This window comes from Onychostoma macrolepis, chromosome 03 (genome assembly GCF_012432095.1).
Source record: "Onychostoma macrolepis isolate SWU-2019 chromosome 03, ASM1243209v1, whole genome shotgun sequence".
Classification (NCBI taxonomy): Eukaryota; Metazoa; Chordata; class Actinopteri; order Cypriniformes; family Cyprinidae; genus Onychostoma; species Onychostoma macrolepis.
Window position 1 is genome coordinate 6045789 of NC_081157.1, and position 16448 is coordinate 6062236.

At 37.3% G+C, this 16448-nt stretch overlaps 3 protein-coding genes and 2 long non-coding RNA genes across 14 annotated transcripts in view; 1 reads left to right on the forward strand and 4 right to left on the reverse strand.

The window, feature by feature from the left end:
• LOC131536645 (gastrula zinc finger protein XlCGF57.1-like) overlaps positions 1–16448 on the reverse strand; it is a 68341-nt gene that overhangs the window by 16042 nt on the left and 35851 nt on the right. The gene's annotated exons all lie outside the window — the stretch shown is intronic.
• LOC131536671 (uncharacterized) lies at positions 49–1144 on the reverse strand. The gene is made up of 3 exons (XR_009270036.1): positions 975–1144; positions 648–839; positions 49–326 (listed from the first exon to the last, which is right to left on the reverse strand). It is a non-coding gene; the product is annotated as an uncharacterized LOC131536671 (long non-coding RNA).
• On the reverse strand, positions 1347–3047 carry LOC131536660 (uncharacterized). Its single transcript, XM_058769708.1, has 3 exons — positions 2834–3047; positions 2450–2595; positions 1347–1733 (listed from the first exon to the last, which is right to left on the reverse strand). Exons 1-3 carry the CDS (start codon positions 3045–3047, stop codon positions 1362–1364), a joined length of 732 nt encoding a protein of 243 aa, XP_058625691.1. The 3' UTR covers positions 1347–1361.
• On the forward strand, positions 3707–7068 carry LOC131536672 (uncharacterized). Its single transcript, XR_009270037.1, has 3 exons — positions 3707–3927; positions 4696–4756; positions 4964–7068. It is a non-coding gene; the product is annotated as an uncharacterized LOC131536672 (long non-coding RNA).
• The window catches only part of LOC131536648 (interferon-inducible GTPase 5-like), a 128916-nt gene continuing 121008 nt past the window's right edge, over positions 8541–16448 (reverse strand). For 5 of the 10 annotated variants that reach the window (XM_058769690.1, XM_058769693.1, XM_058769689.1 and 2 more), the window contains 3 exons: positions 11741–16412; positions 11151–11202; positions 8541–10867 (listed from right to left, as the gene is read on the reverse strand). In XM_058769690.1, the coding sequence (XP_058625673.1) occupies positions 9696–10859 (1164 nt within the window). In that variant the 5' untranslated portion in view covers positions 10860–10867; positions 11151–11202; positions 11741–16412 and the 3' untranslated portion in view covers positions 8541–9695. The remainder of the gene's footprint in view (positions 10868–11150; positions 11203–11740; positions 16413–16448) is intronic. The other 5 variants (XM_058769696.1, XM_058769697.1, XM_058769694.1 and 2 more) reach the window with 5 other exon arrangements.

A 16448-nucleotide genomic window follows, 5' to 3' on the forward strand; every position in this document is an offset into this window, starting at 1 on the left:
TATGATTTCAGTCAATGACGTACACAAATTTGCAATGGAACACTTTTATTTCAACTCAGTGACAATGAAATTATAATCCACATGAGTAATTTAGAATTTCAACATGATATCAAACAGAACATTGCTCAGGAAAAAAAAACAAAAAAGCAACAACAAAATACCTTGAACAGTAAACACACAAGGTCATGGCCATCAGTCATCAAAGAGCATTAAGGTTTCCGGATTTTTTCTTTCTTCCTTCTTTCCTCTAATTTCAGTAAGTTTGGCATTGATGGCTGCACCAATGCTGGAGGGCACCACATGAGGCCACTTTTGCAATGTTGCTCCTGTGAGACAAATAAATAAAAGGAAAAACATCGCTCTTGTTAGAAAGCAAGGTGGCCCACAGATAATTACTACATATCAAGTTAGACAACTCAACAGCAGCATGGGGGTGGTGGGTGGTCTAGTGTTTAGGGGTCTGGGCTTCCAAATGGAACCCCAGAAAGTTGTAAATTTTATAGGGATTATAACAAGACAACTTAACATAAATTTACTCCTAGTGGATCACTGTGGATATAATAATAATAATAAACCCCGTAGTGCGGCAATATAATATGGATCATAGATACTCAATTTACAATTTTCTGAACCGATTTGAAACTTACTGTAGATAGCATCCACTTTCATTTTGTCAAGAGCCTGACGTTGTGGCCCAGAATCCCTGGATGTTCCTCGAAGATTGCTCACAAGGAGCACATCAATTGGGAACACTGCTGTCAGGAGGCAGAGTTTGCATTCTGGGCCACAGCCCAAGCCAGTCTGTCAATAAATACATTAGATCCAGGAGATATTTCCACCTGTTTTGGGAAGAGTACGAAAACAATCTATTATGCAGTGTTGCCAAGGGCTGCAATAGTTTTATATAGATACTGATTACCAAATGGTTCATTGAAAAGTGCAGAATTCATTGACTAATTAAAGTAGTACACTACCTGTTCTGTGGATACTGCTTTCGGTGGGGGGAGGGCTGTGGGAGAGGGTTGTGGGGTGGACTCTGTAATACGCTGTGGCAAACCCTGTCCACCTTCCAAGTCAGAGCTGACCGACGACGTTGACGAACACGGAGACTTCAGGGCCATTTTTACGTCATTAATCAGTAAAAAGCTCTAGCAACAAAAATAAAACAGAATAAAATATTATATTCTATATACTCTTATACCAATTTACCTACTCAACTACCTCCTGTGTGTACATATGGCAATGCAAGCTGATGAATTCAATGTCAATGGTGCGTTTTACAAAGCCATGTAATACCAAATGTTATAGAGGTTGGATAAGTTTCAGGTTTCTTGTCATATACTTGATAAAAATTCAGTTAATTAATTATTATCATTACCAATTATTAAATTGTTATTCTCAACTTTACATAAGTTAAATAATATTATTGAAACAAAACAACAGTTCAACAATAATTTAAAAGTCTGAAGCGCAAAGACTGTAAAAAATGTAAACCACAAAACAGTGTGATAGCTGATTGCATGATTCAACACAATAGTAAAATAACTGCAATACATGCCTCTAATAAGCATTGTTCTTAATTTTTCGTTGTCATCTCTCAATTTTTCGTTTTCCTCCTCCATGTCTTTCAGCTTCTTCTGAGTCTCTGTCAAGGTTGTGACTTGATACTCATCAACAATCATTTGGGCAACATTTCTCTGTGGTTTGGGAATCACTGTCTTTTTCCTTTGGGTCTGTCAAGGAACAAGAAACAAGTGTAGGATTTCTTGATCTAACATGAATCCAGTGAAAGTGGATACAAATATTTTCCATGAAGGTCTAGAGTTCTCAATGTGCTTGTAATGTCGAAGAGTTCTTTACTGAGACTAGACCAAACATCAATGGAGAAATCCATTCATTTTTCAAAAACATTCATTTAAGCTAGAGTGGTATATCCAGCTACCAGCTATGCAAAGGCTATACAATGGAAGTGTGCCAGTTAAGATGGCATCATCAAAGTAATGCTTACTTTTACAACTACTAGGCTAAAATTTTAATTAAACGTGTGTGACCCTGGAGAGGATACGGAGATGACACGTATTTGTCTTCTTAGATATTTGTCTTCTTACCTCTATAAATGTAAACAGATGACTGTACAGTACAGGATGCGAAGTGATAGAATCTGAAGGGGATGGAGGCAGATCTCAAGGAAGATCTTAATGCCATCCACATTTTGGACATAGTCAGGTGCAAAAACAAGTAGGTTAATTTGTTGTCTTGCTATATACACTTCCGTTGCATAGCCTGTTTGTCACTGCCGGTTTTACTGTTCCAACTAACAGTAGGACCTAGGTTTAAAAATCTTTTTTTTTTTTTTAAGTATGCAAACATTTCAACTCAGTACTTAAGTATATGGTGTGTGATTATATGCTTAAAATTCATTCAATGACAGTTGAACAAACAGTCTTACTGGTGTATTCTCCACATCAGTTTCATCTGAATCTGTATATCTTGATGGCGGGACTGGGGTCCTTTTCTTAGGCAGTGGCTTGTTCCTTTCATCAGACTCCAACCCCAGAAATTCCTTAATTTTAGCATTAGTATGATATCGATTGTCTGAAAAATAGTTCAAAGTGGGAGGAGCGATCCGATTAAGGCACTACACAGTAAAGAAAACTATTTTAAATTTACTGCATGTAATTATTACTGTGCATATGATTGTCAATGCACAGTAATACTGTGCATTGACACAACTGCCACACAACTGCCATAACAACTTTACACATCACAACAGCTTCACATTATTTATTACACCTGACAGTGTAAAAGAAATGCATTACATAGGTCTACTTACTGCTCACAAACTTAATAGAGGCCATGTACACTGGCCAGCCATGTTTTGGCTTTTTCCCTTTCTGCCACTCCACAGCAGCTGAATAGTCAGTTTGTGGGTCTCCGTCGTCATCCACCTTGGTGTCATCATATCTACGTATGGCATCGGTTTTCACCTCGCTATACATCCCAGCATCCTCCCCACTGTCCCACTGGACCACTGCAAACTTTCTCATCACACCTAGGGAATTAAAAGAGGCTTGCTTGTAACTTAGTCAATTTATATTAATGCATTTAAGGCTGTTTCATTATTCACATGGTGTCTTGCGAGGCTGATTGACATAATGGCAGACATAATGCTAGGCCAACTTGTGTCATCTGCATGCAAGTTAGCAGCAGAGCTTGTGGAAGATAAGTACAATAGATAATATATTATAAAAGTAGCATGTTAATGTTATCGGTATAATACCAATACAACATAAACCAAAAAATAAATTAATCCAGCTAACGTTAACGTTACGTTAGCTAAATTAAATACACGAAGCAAGCTAACGTTATGTCAAGATTGTTGCAGAGAATTTCTGGATACGGCTCAGTTAACGTTACTAGCTGGTAAAGTTAGCAAACTAACTCATGCAACTGTTGTCTGATAGGTTAGCATTATTCGAAAAAAGAAAAGAAAAAAAACGAATACTTTGCTTATAAATTGCTAAATACACAAACCTGAATCAACACCGCTGTCTGAGTAATCATTACAACAAGTGAAAATTATTCCTACCTTAGGCTCCTGGTGATATTACTGAAGAAATCAATGTCCAGCAATCTCTGAGAGCTGTTGACACAACGTCCCGTTTTAGCGCTCTCCGGGTGCTTGACTCGTCCAATTGAGCTCGCGATCTGCCTTTTCATTGGATCCCGCGAATTAGTTCAAACATCAACCAATCGGCGTGTTTTTTATATTATCTTTTTACATGGACTTGACTACACGGGTGTTCAGAAAATAGACAGAACACATGCAGAAAAAAAAATGCCGAAACGAAAAGCGTATTGCTTTCACAATTGCCAAGAAGAAGAAAAAAAGATTCCTCATCGTACACGGACCAGGTGGAAAAAAAGGTAAAATATATATCAATATATATAATATATGTAGATAAGGTTAAATAAGATAGAGAACAGGGTTGGAAATTAACGGGTGCTTGTGTCAAAAATGCCCCACAAAATTAAAAAATAAAATAAAAATAAACAACAACAACAAAAAAGCCCAAAGAAAATCAAGATAAATAGCAAAAAATTGGCAAATTAAATTAAATCTATGCTTAAAATTAAATCTATGCCTAAAATTATGGCTGTCACGATTGCATTAATGTGAAAATGAATGAAAATTGCCAATTCGCGGAATCATTAGATCTGCTAATCACATTGCTTTTACATGGTTTTTATTTATTTATTTTATTTGCCACGCTCGCGACGGCAATTCCCTCAACGTTTTTCTGTGTTCTATTAATCGACAATAATAATCACTATTAAAATAACAAGAGCAATAATCAACAATAAGGATTTTAATATAATTTTGCAACCCTATTACTTTTTTTTATGTAAAATTTATATAAAATTTTAAACAGTTTGTTATTGGAAACAGTTTAACGTATTCTGATTTATTGAATTAACTGGTTTAATTTAAATATTTTACATTAAATACAAAATGGATGCAATTATAAGGTGATTATCAAGTTTGCCCTTACAAATGTAAATAATGGCCCTGGAAACATTGCCTCCTAATGGAAAAGTGAATTTCTAACCCTGGTTGAGAACCACTGATCTAGAGTAATGGTAGTCTATAGTTGTGAAGCTGTGTCTTTCATAATGTTGTGTCTGAAACTGTAGGAAAATCGAAAAATATCTACATGACTTGGAAGGGGAAACTTTCCAGAGTGACACTAATGATGTAAGTCCTAAGTAAGAAAATAATTCAGACATTTAAAAAGGAAAAGTGAGGCTATCGGGGGGTATTGTAAATTGATGTGCAAAACATTTTTTATAGGGCCTAATTAAAAGGAAGGATTTCTCATATTTTGAAAAGAAAATCAACTTTATATACCTGTACCGTTCTGTTTCCTTCCTCTTTTGTATATTTCCTTTTACCCTGTCTTAGAATGATGTTTCGCACTCACCAAAGGGGACTGAAGAAACCACCCCCACAGATACAGGCCTCCAGTTAGACATTTTGAAGTAAATGGTATTAATATTTTTATATAAGCCTGTTTTTTTTTTTTCTTTCACTTAATTGAATAATGTTGTTACCTCTTTTAGGACAATATACTGTTACAACGAGAGACCACAAAAGAGTCACCATCCATAGAAAAACAGGTGAGAAGACATTTGGATACTGAAAATTACCAAAGGCTATTCTTTTGAATTTTATTAATTGATGTATTGCCTTCTTTTAGGATATGTCACACCTCCCCAAAAGGAAAGAACAGCCACAATCACCAAACACTAATGTAAGATTTCTTCCTTTGAAAATGATAAACTCTTAATACTTGATTCTGTATTTCTTAACATTCCCTTTCATATTCACATTTATTAGTTTGTTTTGTCCCCTCATCCAGGTCAATCTACCACTGAGGACAGAGCAGCCTATAGCCAGAGAAATACAGGTAAACATGACCTATTTCTATTTTAGTTAGATTTCTATACGGTTCTATTGCTATATTTGCTATTGATAATTCAAATTATTTATCTTAAGAAGTCTTGTTCTTTTTAGGATGACAGCCCTAAGTCACATTCACCAGAGACTTGAGAAGATGGCACTTCATCAGAAGTGCAGGTAAATAAGGAAATTATCCCAGACTATGTGTAAATCAGGAATGTTATATGTAATTTAGGTTTACATTGTGTTGTAGGTACATTGTCCGTAAATGTGTAGCGACAACTGAATTTGAGATGAGATGCTTAATTCAGTACATAGCATAATGCATTGTTGACGAGTTTAAAAATAAGAATATAAACATTTAAACTGTAACTTATTTCTTTTGGTACACACTTTGATTATGATCACTCCTATTTTGATTCTTTCCCATTTGTTACAGAATATCAACCATGCCGCTTCAGGTTCCTCTAATGACCATGTGACAGATACCAGTTGGCTGAACATCCTCGCATTTTCCCTGAAGCACAATGTAACAGGGGCTTTAATGGAGGACCTACTGAAGCTGTTAAGGTTATGTAGTGGGGATGCTGCAAGCATCCCACGTAGCAAGTACATGCTAGAGAAGGCGTTTGAAGATTTTGTAGACAAATCAGAATGCCATCATTATTGTGGTGCTTGCAGCTCTTACATTGGCCTTTCAGTGTCTAAGGACAGTGAAGTAAAATGTCAGATTTGCTCATCAACACAAACTGTGAGACAAAGTTTAGAGTTGGGCCAATTTTTTATTTGTATACCTTTGAGGGATCAACTTAAAGCTCTTTTGGAGAATGAACCTATTACAAACATTTATAATGACCAAAACAGAGATGGAATAACAGATATTTCTGATGGGAAGTTGTACGAATATCTGAAATCAGTTAGTGATTCTTTCTTTACCCTGTGCCTGTTTTCCGGTCATCTAAATTCAGCATCTGGCCCTTATTATGCTCGGTTAATGAAGTAACCCGAGAGGAAAGAGATAAAAATGTCATACTATGTGCCTTGTGGTTTGGGTCATCTAAACCATTGATGACTAGCTTCCTCAAACCTTTTGTGGAGGAATGCAAAAGTCTTGGACAAATGGGACTTCAGTGGCAGGATCCAGTAGATCACTCAATCAAAACTGCAAAGGTCTATGCATTATGTGCTATATGTGATGCTGTTGCACGACCTTTACTGCAAAATTTCAAACAGTTTAATGGAGAATATGGGTGTGGGCATTGTCTTCATCCAGGTGTTCAAGTGAAAAAAGGCAATGGGACTGTGCGAGTGTATCCTTGTTTGGAGGAGATGCCAGAACTTAGAGATCACAACACAACTGTGCAAATAGGTGAGATTGCCAAAAATAATGAACAGAGCATTTTGGGTATAAAAGGGCCATCTCCAATTGTGGACTTGCCCCGTTTTGACCTGATCAATGGCATGGTACCTGATTATATGCATTGTGTGTTACTGGGGGTTTGCCGGCAAATAGCCACTTTATGGTTTGATTCCAAAAGCTACAGTCAACCATGGTATATTGGTTTGAACACTGCAAGAGTGGATGGAAATCTTTTAGCTATCAAGCCTCCAAGCATTTTTCCCGAATCCCACGGTCTATTGTTGAGAGAAGGTTTTGGAAAGCTCACGAATGGCAGAACTGGCTTTTATATTACAGTTTGCCAGTCCTGAAGGATACTTCCAAACAAGTATATTTGCCACTGGGCTTTACTTGTGGAGGGTGTGAGCATTTTGCTAGGTTCAGACATTAGCCAAGAGGATATTGACCATGCTCATGAGGCTCTTGAGCTTTATGTTAAATCAGTTCAGTCTTTGTACGGCGAAGATCAGATGACCTACAATGTGCATTCACTCCTGCATTTGACTAAGAGTGTTGAGAATTTGGGTCCTCTCTGGGCCCAGTCTGCTTTCATGTTTGAGAACTACAATGGCTACTTGCTCAAGCAAGTGAAAAGCAGTAATGCAGTGCCTCAGCAGCTTTGCAAAAGGGTAGCATGGTCTCGTGCATTGCCACGCATAGCTAAGGCCTGCTCATCTAATGATGTCTCACCTGAAATGAAATCATTCTACACAGAAATGACTTCCAGTAAACATCATGTAAGGAACTATGCTAAATATGACAGGGTGACTGCACCTGGAGTGCCAAAGATTAGGCCGGTGTCTGAAAATGATATGAATGCATTGCATGCATTGCTAGATGTACCCGGGAGCTCTACTGGCAGGTACTATAACAGAATAGTTGTCAATGGAGAGGTCATTCACAGCCAAACATACACAAAGACAAAGAAAAGGAACAACTCTGTTGTGATATTGAAAGATGGCAGTATATTCAAGCTTTCATACTTTCTCTGTGTCAGTGATGACCAACATCACCTATATGCAGTTGGCAAATTTGGAAATTGTACAGTGCAGAAGCTGGTTCGAGGATGTACTGTCAAAATATCATTGACCTTTATGAAGACTGTTCATTTTCCTACAGGATTTGAAAGAGCAGTTGACAGCAATGACATTGTGAGACCATGTGTTTACATTAATTGCGAAACGTCTGGTCCTGTTGTTTGTGAACAAATCAGGACATATTATTGTAAATGAATGAAGTTGACTCAAATATGTTTCTAGATCAGTGATCAGTGATCTAAAATTATAAAAATTGAGGGGTTAAAAATCGGCTGGAATACAATTGACAGAAAGTCATTTTTGTATATGTGACATGAACTCTGTTGGTGGTGATTTGCATAAGAATTACTTTGACATTTTGGAAAGCTTTATGTTTGTAGGTAAAAAATAGAACTGTTGTATATACTAAACTTAGTACTGTGATAAAGTTGTGATAAAGAAATTGTCACAAATGAAAATTAAATCTGGTCATATAGGATTTGAAAGGAAAACTATATTGATATGTGAAATACGCAACTGTAACTTGTAGAATAATAAAAAAAATTGTAATTAAAATGTGTGCTTGTGTGTGTAGTTTAAATGTTGTGTTTCATCTAAGGCTGAAAATCAGTATACAGATTATGACTATGATTGACTATAGACATAGGGCTCCACTTAGGACAAGATAAGAGCAAGGGCATGATTTAAGTACAGCCTTATACTGATTGGTAATCAGAATCAGAACGAGCTTTATTGCCAGGTATGTTTACACATACAAAGAATTTGTTTTTGTGACAGAAGCTCCACAGTGCAACAGAATGACAGCGACAGAACAAAACACAGATAATAAAAGAATAAAAATAGAACAAGTAAATATTACAATAGACAATTTTGTCAACCAGACAGCAACAGTTCAAAGAGGGGGAACTGGGTGAACTGCACTATTTTCACACTCAATCACTCAAGAGATGTGGTGGACATTCATATTAAATTAGCATTCTTTCCCTATGTTTTTACATCATGAAAATCTATAAGGCTTTAGTCATATGCAGGACATATATAACATATATGACTGAAAATACATTAGTATTATGCATTGTGTATATGTGGTTTTTGAAGCATATAATATTACGATATTCTGTTGGAACATATAAGAATCACAGGTGTTTTTAACAAAACTTTTCCATATGGGGACCCTTTACAGCGGAGACCAGGACAACTAGATGTGCCCCAGAGACTGATCCCCTCCGAAGACCTCATCCCCCAGACGGCCACTGGGACAAGACCACGGGAACCAGATGAGTTTTCTGCGCAATCTCTGCTGCAGCCTAGATTTAAACTGCTGATTTTGTCTGGCCAGAGGAGAAAGACACACTATTTCCCCATTTAATACTGTAAAGCTGCTTTGACACAATTTGCATTGTAATAAGCTACATGAATAATGATGACTTGACTTGACTTGAAAAAATTGCCTGATTTCAGCGATGAAATTTAACTCAACTAAAAGAATCAAAAAACAACAATGGAAAAATTATAGAGTTATTATCAACTAATTAAAGTTATACATACTGTTTACATGCATATTGGAATTATTAAGAAATAATAGAATAACTATAATAGAAATATAAATTTCTAATAGAAATTGAAAGAACTATTAAGTAATATCTATTCCAGATTCAACATCACAAGAACAATCTAACAAAAACAACATTGTATGATTTAGTCTATGACAAAGGCCGAAAATGCATACTTGCTCTAATAAACTATAGAATCAATCTACATTCTCAAGATGATGACACATTTTCAGGCCAGTTAGGAGTTAGTAGATTGTGTCCAGCCCAGCAACTCTTCTGATTTCTTGAGCGGTAATTGCCAGTTCATTTACTCCTTCTCTTAAGAAATACTGAGTAGAAACAAAGGACAATCCTGCAGCAACAGCACTGCCCACACCTGGAATGAGACTCAACACATCTTCAGCGGCAGCAAGTGTCAGAAGTGCAGCACTGACGTGCACTGTGGTTATTGCTTTTTTTTGGATGGCATCAGCAAACTTTGATTTGGCCCGATATTCCTGCAAGGGCTTGGCCACTTTTTTTGAAAGCCTTTTCAGTGATCTGTCATCCAATCCAAATGCATAATAGCACCTTGAAAGGAAAAGCAACACAATGGATGCATTGCATACTACTGATAACCCAGGCACAGGGGCTGCTGCTACACCAGCAGAAGCAAGAGATGCAGCCCAGGTCAGACCTTTAAATAACTTGATCTTCTTCTCAAGACATGCAGCAGAGCACACTGGCCAAGCTTGAAGAAGAGCAGATTGCTTATGGACTGGAAGCTCTTCTAAGAGTGTGGTTCGAAGCATTTCAAAATCATATTTCCCAAAATCAACAGATGATATCAGGAAAACTTTGGAGTCTCCCATTTCTTTCAAGTTATTTTGACAGTCCTTTCTTATTGTGTCAAGGACTTTCTGCTCATTAAATCTCTTTTTCCTTCGCTCTGAAGAAATGTCAATGTCAATCTTGGAACGAACAAAGTAAAAAATTTTCTTCTGTTTTCTTATTTCTTTAGCCAGCAGGATGTCATTCTGCATGAACCTCTCTGAGTTGAGGATTATAAAAAAATCATAGGTTTTAAATTTAATCTCTTTAAGGTATTTATTTGCTTTGAAATTTGGACTTCCTATTCCAGGCAGGTCCCAGATTTTCACATTTGGCATTGTAGGATGCTCATACATGGTGCACTCCATTGTAGTTTCTGTGACACCAGTAGGTGCGGCTCCTTCATCAAAGTCTCTTAGGTTTCGAATTACATTTACAAAGGAGGATTTCCCAGATCCTGTCTTTCCAGTCACCGCGATGTTAAGTGAGACACTTAAAAACTGGTCAAATGTTTCGTTTGCTTTTGCTGTAGCCCTATCCAGGGTGGACTCGCCTGATTCATATACTGCCTCCAAAACAGCACGGTCTTGAGTTGACATGTTTTAAACTGCAAAAGTTTCAGAAGTACCTTAGTCATTACTTTATTCTTGAAGGTTGTGGAATGTAAGAATTTTAATTTCTGTTATAACAGAAATACACAGTTTCAGTAATGAGGTCCAGGTTCAACCCTGGAGCTCTTTGTTTAACAAATGGAGTCAATAGAAAGGCCTAGAAGCGTTGTTACATTTAAAGGCAGATTTCTTGCCTAAAGGGTCTCACAACTTAATTATGGTGTACATTACAATTAAGAAGATCAAACAGACATAGAATTTGATGTGTTTAATACTGACCTTTAGTATGGAGAGGTTTTAACCTTTTACTTTTCCTGTGTTTTCCTCTGCCCTGTCAGTGGAAATAAAACCATGTTTCATAAAATAGACTGCACTGATGACTGGGGTCAATTTACTTCAGCAGCATAAAACTACTGAATAACATAACGTTAAGGGAGACAGGTTAACTAATGTTGTAGTAAACCCACAATACTTTGCAGAACTAGCTCAGGGTCCTGATCCCCCGTCAAGGTATTATGTATTTATTTGCAGCTTTATAGTATTCAGAAAATGTATCCTTTCTACTATGTGGTGTCAAATATTGGCTACATAAAGAAATGTTAAATTGGACATATCAGACAATTTGCATATATATTCAGTATATATATTTACATATACAGTAGGCAACATTTGAAGTGGATCAAAACAGTTCATCAGAGTTGTCCTAAGACAAGAACGCATTTTGGTTTTAGGTTTTAGGACAACTTTGATGAAAGATTTTGATCCACTTCAGATGTTGACTACTGTATACACACACACACACACACACACACACACACACACACACAGAGACTTTATTCATTTAAAAATAGAATTATAATTTAAATTACCTTCTTGGTTCCAGCAGGAGTAGTGAGACACCTGTATGATGTGTTTTTGTGTTTCTCATCAATTGCAAAGTTTGAGGTTTGAGAAAACAATAGTTGTCCGACAATCCTTTTAATTGAGATGTGTTGCTGTAAAAGTATTAAATGACAGAACATAAGTATGAACCATAATGAAAAAGTATGAAAAGTATAAATTATACAACATTGGTTATATATTATTATCCAGTCATATAGTATGATGCATTTTGAACATACCTTGAACTTTTTCAAAGCTTAGTTGATTTCCATAAACTTGTGTGCTGTTACAATCCAAGTGCAATAATGCCTTCTTCAAAAAGAGGAATGGGTACTTAAAAACTGGGGCAGAACATCCACCCACAGTTAGGGCTTGGCAAAGCCACCTACAGGGTTGTCATTCTTTCCCAGAATATTATGTTCAATAAACAAACCTACTTCCTTTTCTTCTAATAACAACTACTACCTCAGTGAAAAATTTACCAGCAGATGAGGTGGGGACCTGCTGTGACATGTTCAGTTAGTTTCACTTTAATGGACTTGTAGTTTGTTTAACGTCAGTTTGCTGTTTCCTTTATTCTAGTTTCCTGCCACCTATTAGTTACCAGAATATTTATTTAGTCATCACAACTGTTTGTTATTGAGTTCATTATCATTGTGTTAAGTTCCTCATTTTTTTCATTTCATTCAGTATCACAGAGAGATTGAGACATACGTAATTTTATATTTAACAATGACTTGCCTGTGACTAATCTAAGGATAAACAGCTAAATAATCCCATTGTCATATATATGAGAACAGTTTCATCTCAACCAGTCCTTCTGGAATTTGCCACTGGCTTTTATAGTGGTTAAGCATGAGCTGTAATTTGTTTTGGGTAAGTGAAAAGGGGCCATCTTTGGTCCTATTACTTTACAACTTGCTCTAGAGCAAATCGATGTGGACTGATAAGATCATTTTATATTTAGGCATTATTTAATTTAATTCCTGTACTAGAGCCCTGCTTTTGAACGTTTGACTGAATTGTTTGATTGTGTTTGTTTCCTGTTGTGTTTTGTAATGGCTGTTGTTGTTAATTTAAATATTATTGTTCAATATTATTTTATATAAATAATATGCTGAATTTGCTATTTAAAAAGTGTCAGTTAGTGAAAGTGATATGGAATTCAATGAAAGTTACAATATATAACAATATAATAGCAATGGGTCCCGTATAGACTCAGTCCTTTATCTGCACCTTGGTCGATCATACTCGATCATCAGCCCTGGCGGATACATTTACTAGTCTCCCAATCTGGCAGAATGAATGGGGTAACTGAGGGTCAACAAGTATAACAAGGTTGCATGTCTGTTAATGGATTCTGCCATTTCTCCTGGCCTGAATTTCAGGTAAGTAGTACTTTATAAAGAATGACCACAACCTGTGAGACAATACTTGTGATTGCAAAGGCCTCCATGTCCATGACTTGAACCATCTGGCCACACCTTCAGAAGGCAATTTGGGGTGATCATGTATACATCAGCAATATCCACTGAAACATACCCAAGTGGTTTGGAGTTTAGGATGGCCTCTATTTTCATGAAGACAGTTCAAATCACTTCTTCAGTCAGTGTTTCTGATGCCAGCGTTGTGTAAAGTGCAACTATTAAGGGCACCTATTATGCAAAATCCACTTTTACATGGTGTTTGGACATAAATGATTGTTGGCAGGGTGTGAACACAACCACCCCACAATGATAAAAATCTGCCCACTCCTCATTTTTTTAGTTATATTTATGGAGGTTTTCTGCCTTTATTGGGACAGGACAGTAGAGAGCTGACAGGAAAGCATTGGGTGGAAGGAGAGGGGGGCGGGATCAGCAATGGACCTCGAGACAGGAATTGAACTCGGGTCGCCATGAGCTAACCTTGAGGCTATTGGCGCCAACTCCACTCCTCATTTTCAGTCCCCTTTAAACCAAGTCAGTCTCACTAGGCCTGCCGTTTTGATTCGCACCGCAGTGTGACGTCACATTTCGGAGGGTCGGGCCACGGGGGTTGATTGACAGCCCTGCATTGCTATAGTTTCCACCCTCAGCGGTTACGTTGTCCTCCATTTTATCCACTCTCGAGCAGCTGTAATGTCAACAATGTCTCGCAAGCAATCCCTGTGCTCTGTGTTTGGATGTAAGACTGAACACAAGAGTCTTCATTTGGATTACTTCTATTTTTAAAGGTAATGCACCTCAGAATCTACCTAAACGTTTATGTCTGCGCAAATAATATAGTGCGTAGCATTTTAAAAGTATTTGTGTGCATATGTTATCGAAGTATTTTAATTGATTAGCCCTGTGCTTGTAAGATTAGTTCGCGTCGTACTGTTTGTTCGGTAGCATGGTCAGCGCGACACGAACTCTGTAACATCACGCTGTTTCATCCCACTTTCAGTACATTAGGCTTCCCATATGTACGGCTGAATACCGGTTCTCTCGCTCTCAGTTATGTTGCTTCTACTGGCTGTTTATTGCTGTAGATATGCAATGCAGAGAGATGTATACACGACACCCTCTTCTGGAGACGGGGCGGGAATATGCAGCTCATTTGCATTTAAAGCCATACACTCCAAATCAGCTCTTTTTTAGACACAGCACAAAAATGACATTTCCCAACTGTTATAATAAATGATCTGTGGGGTATTTTGGGGTGAAACTTAACAGACACATTCTAGGGACACCCAAGACCAATATTACATATTGTAAAAAGGGGCATAATAGGTGCCCTTTAACTGAACTGAACGAATCTCTCCTCTCAGCAGCTAGATGATTGAAATGAAAGGTAATCAGTTTAGGGATAGAACGATAAACCACGAGCTGGTTGAAAATTGATTCAAATATGTGGCGATTCAAATCGGTTGAGATGCCAAACAATCGTGATACAGTTGGAGTAGGAGTTTATTAATGTATATCTGAGGAGAACTGACTGTCTTTAGAAAAGTTTACACAGTATTTTCTATTCATCTTGCCTCTGAACAATGCATATTAAAGTAGTGTTCATAAGCGCAGCTCTGCTTTGTTTACAGCAGTAAACAAGGAAACACTGTATCATTGCTGTTCATAGTACCACCTGCTGGCAGAGAGTGAATCTGTGTCTCATTCAGCTCGTCTGCTGTTTCATTCAGATATGTCATTCTTGAGAAGTGGGACAAAACAGGGTGCAAAATTGAAAAAAATAAAACCTTGTACTCAGACAAATGAAACTACATTTAGCCTATGTATCTGTGTACTGAGCTACTGAGCCATGCTTTGATACAACCTCACAACTTTTCTTTTTTTCCTTGGACTGTGTAATACAATTTCAGCTTTATCTTTAAAAGCAATCAAGATGTTTTTAACATTTCAAAACACATTCTCATGTTAGCAGACAGATTACACTTTCACACGTGACCAACAATTCCACAACAAATATAAAATATAATATTATCAAAATATTCAACTGACGGAGGTGACAGAACTGACACAGTTCACACATCTGATGGTGGTGATGAAAATCTGAATTTGTAGTCATTTTAACTATCAAATACATTGAATCAATCAATTACTGTATTAAAACAAACACAACAGTGAGTACAGGGTTTCCGCAGGGTCTTAAAAAGTCTTAAATTTAGTTGAATCAAATTAATTAAGTCTCAATTATGATTTCAGGAGGTCTTAAATTTGGGGACGGAAAGACCAGAATTGAGATATGGCTGAATGTGACGATTAAACTTCAAAAGGCTATGATTTCATTAAATAAACATGAGCGCTACAAGTTCAAAGTCCGGTGCTGCACTGCTTTGTGTTCTGCCTTTACCGGGAAAACCGTTATATTTCTGTCAAACGTGACACCTGCTGGCAGAGAATGAACGAGTAAGTTAACACAGGTTAAACTAGTGCGTGTACGCATTTGGAGTGCCTTCTTTCACTGCATGATTCAGTCTGTTAAAATGCATTTAGAATTATCACATAATTTAAGATATGGGGGCAGAAAATGTATAGCCTATAGTGGTGAGTGAACAGAAGTTCGTAGACCAGATTCGTGACAATTAATTTCTATCACTGCTGTGAACTGACCACACAGAATATGAAGAATATCAAAAACTTTAGGAGTCAGCTGTCCACAGGAGTCCTTATGATATCAGCACAATAACACACTCAGCAAAATATTGTCTAATTATCTTTATTGATAAAATCCCAGAAAATAATGAGATATTTTTTGTCAATATCACACAAGCCTTAGTAGCCTGGAATGTCCACTGTAGACAGCCTCAAGCTGTTGTTTTCTTTTTTTTTTTTTTTGACTAGTAGAAGTTATTGTCACGGATCAGTCAGGCCCTTCACTCCACCAATCACATCGTTCCACATCCCCCGAGTATTAATCACACTCACCTGCACCTGATCACCATGCCAATCACCAGCACTATAAAGGATCACCACACACACACTTCAGCGTCCGATCTCGTCATTGTTACGTGGACTCAACCTCTTGGTATCCTGTATCAGAAAAGACCATATCCTTCCGAGAATCTAAGAAATACTTACCTGCTGTGTTCTCCCACCTTGTGTCCTCCTCTCTTCATAGAGCTCCGTCCTCGAAGTGTGTGTGTGTCTCCCCGGATCGATCCTGTCTTGTCTCCCCGTACGCCTAAGGAAAGGAGAAGAATCTTAAGCACATCATATA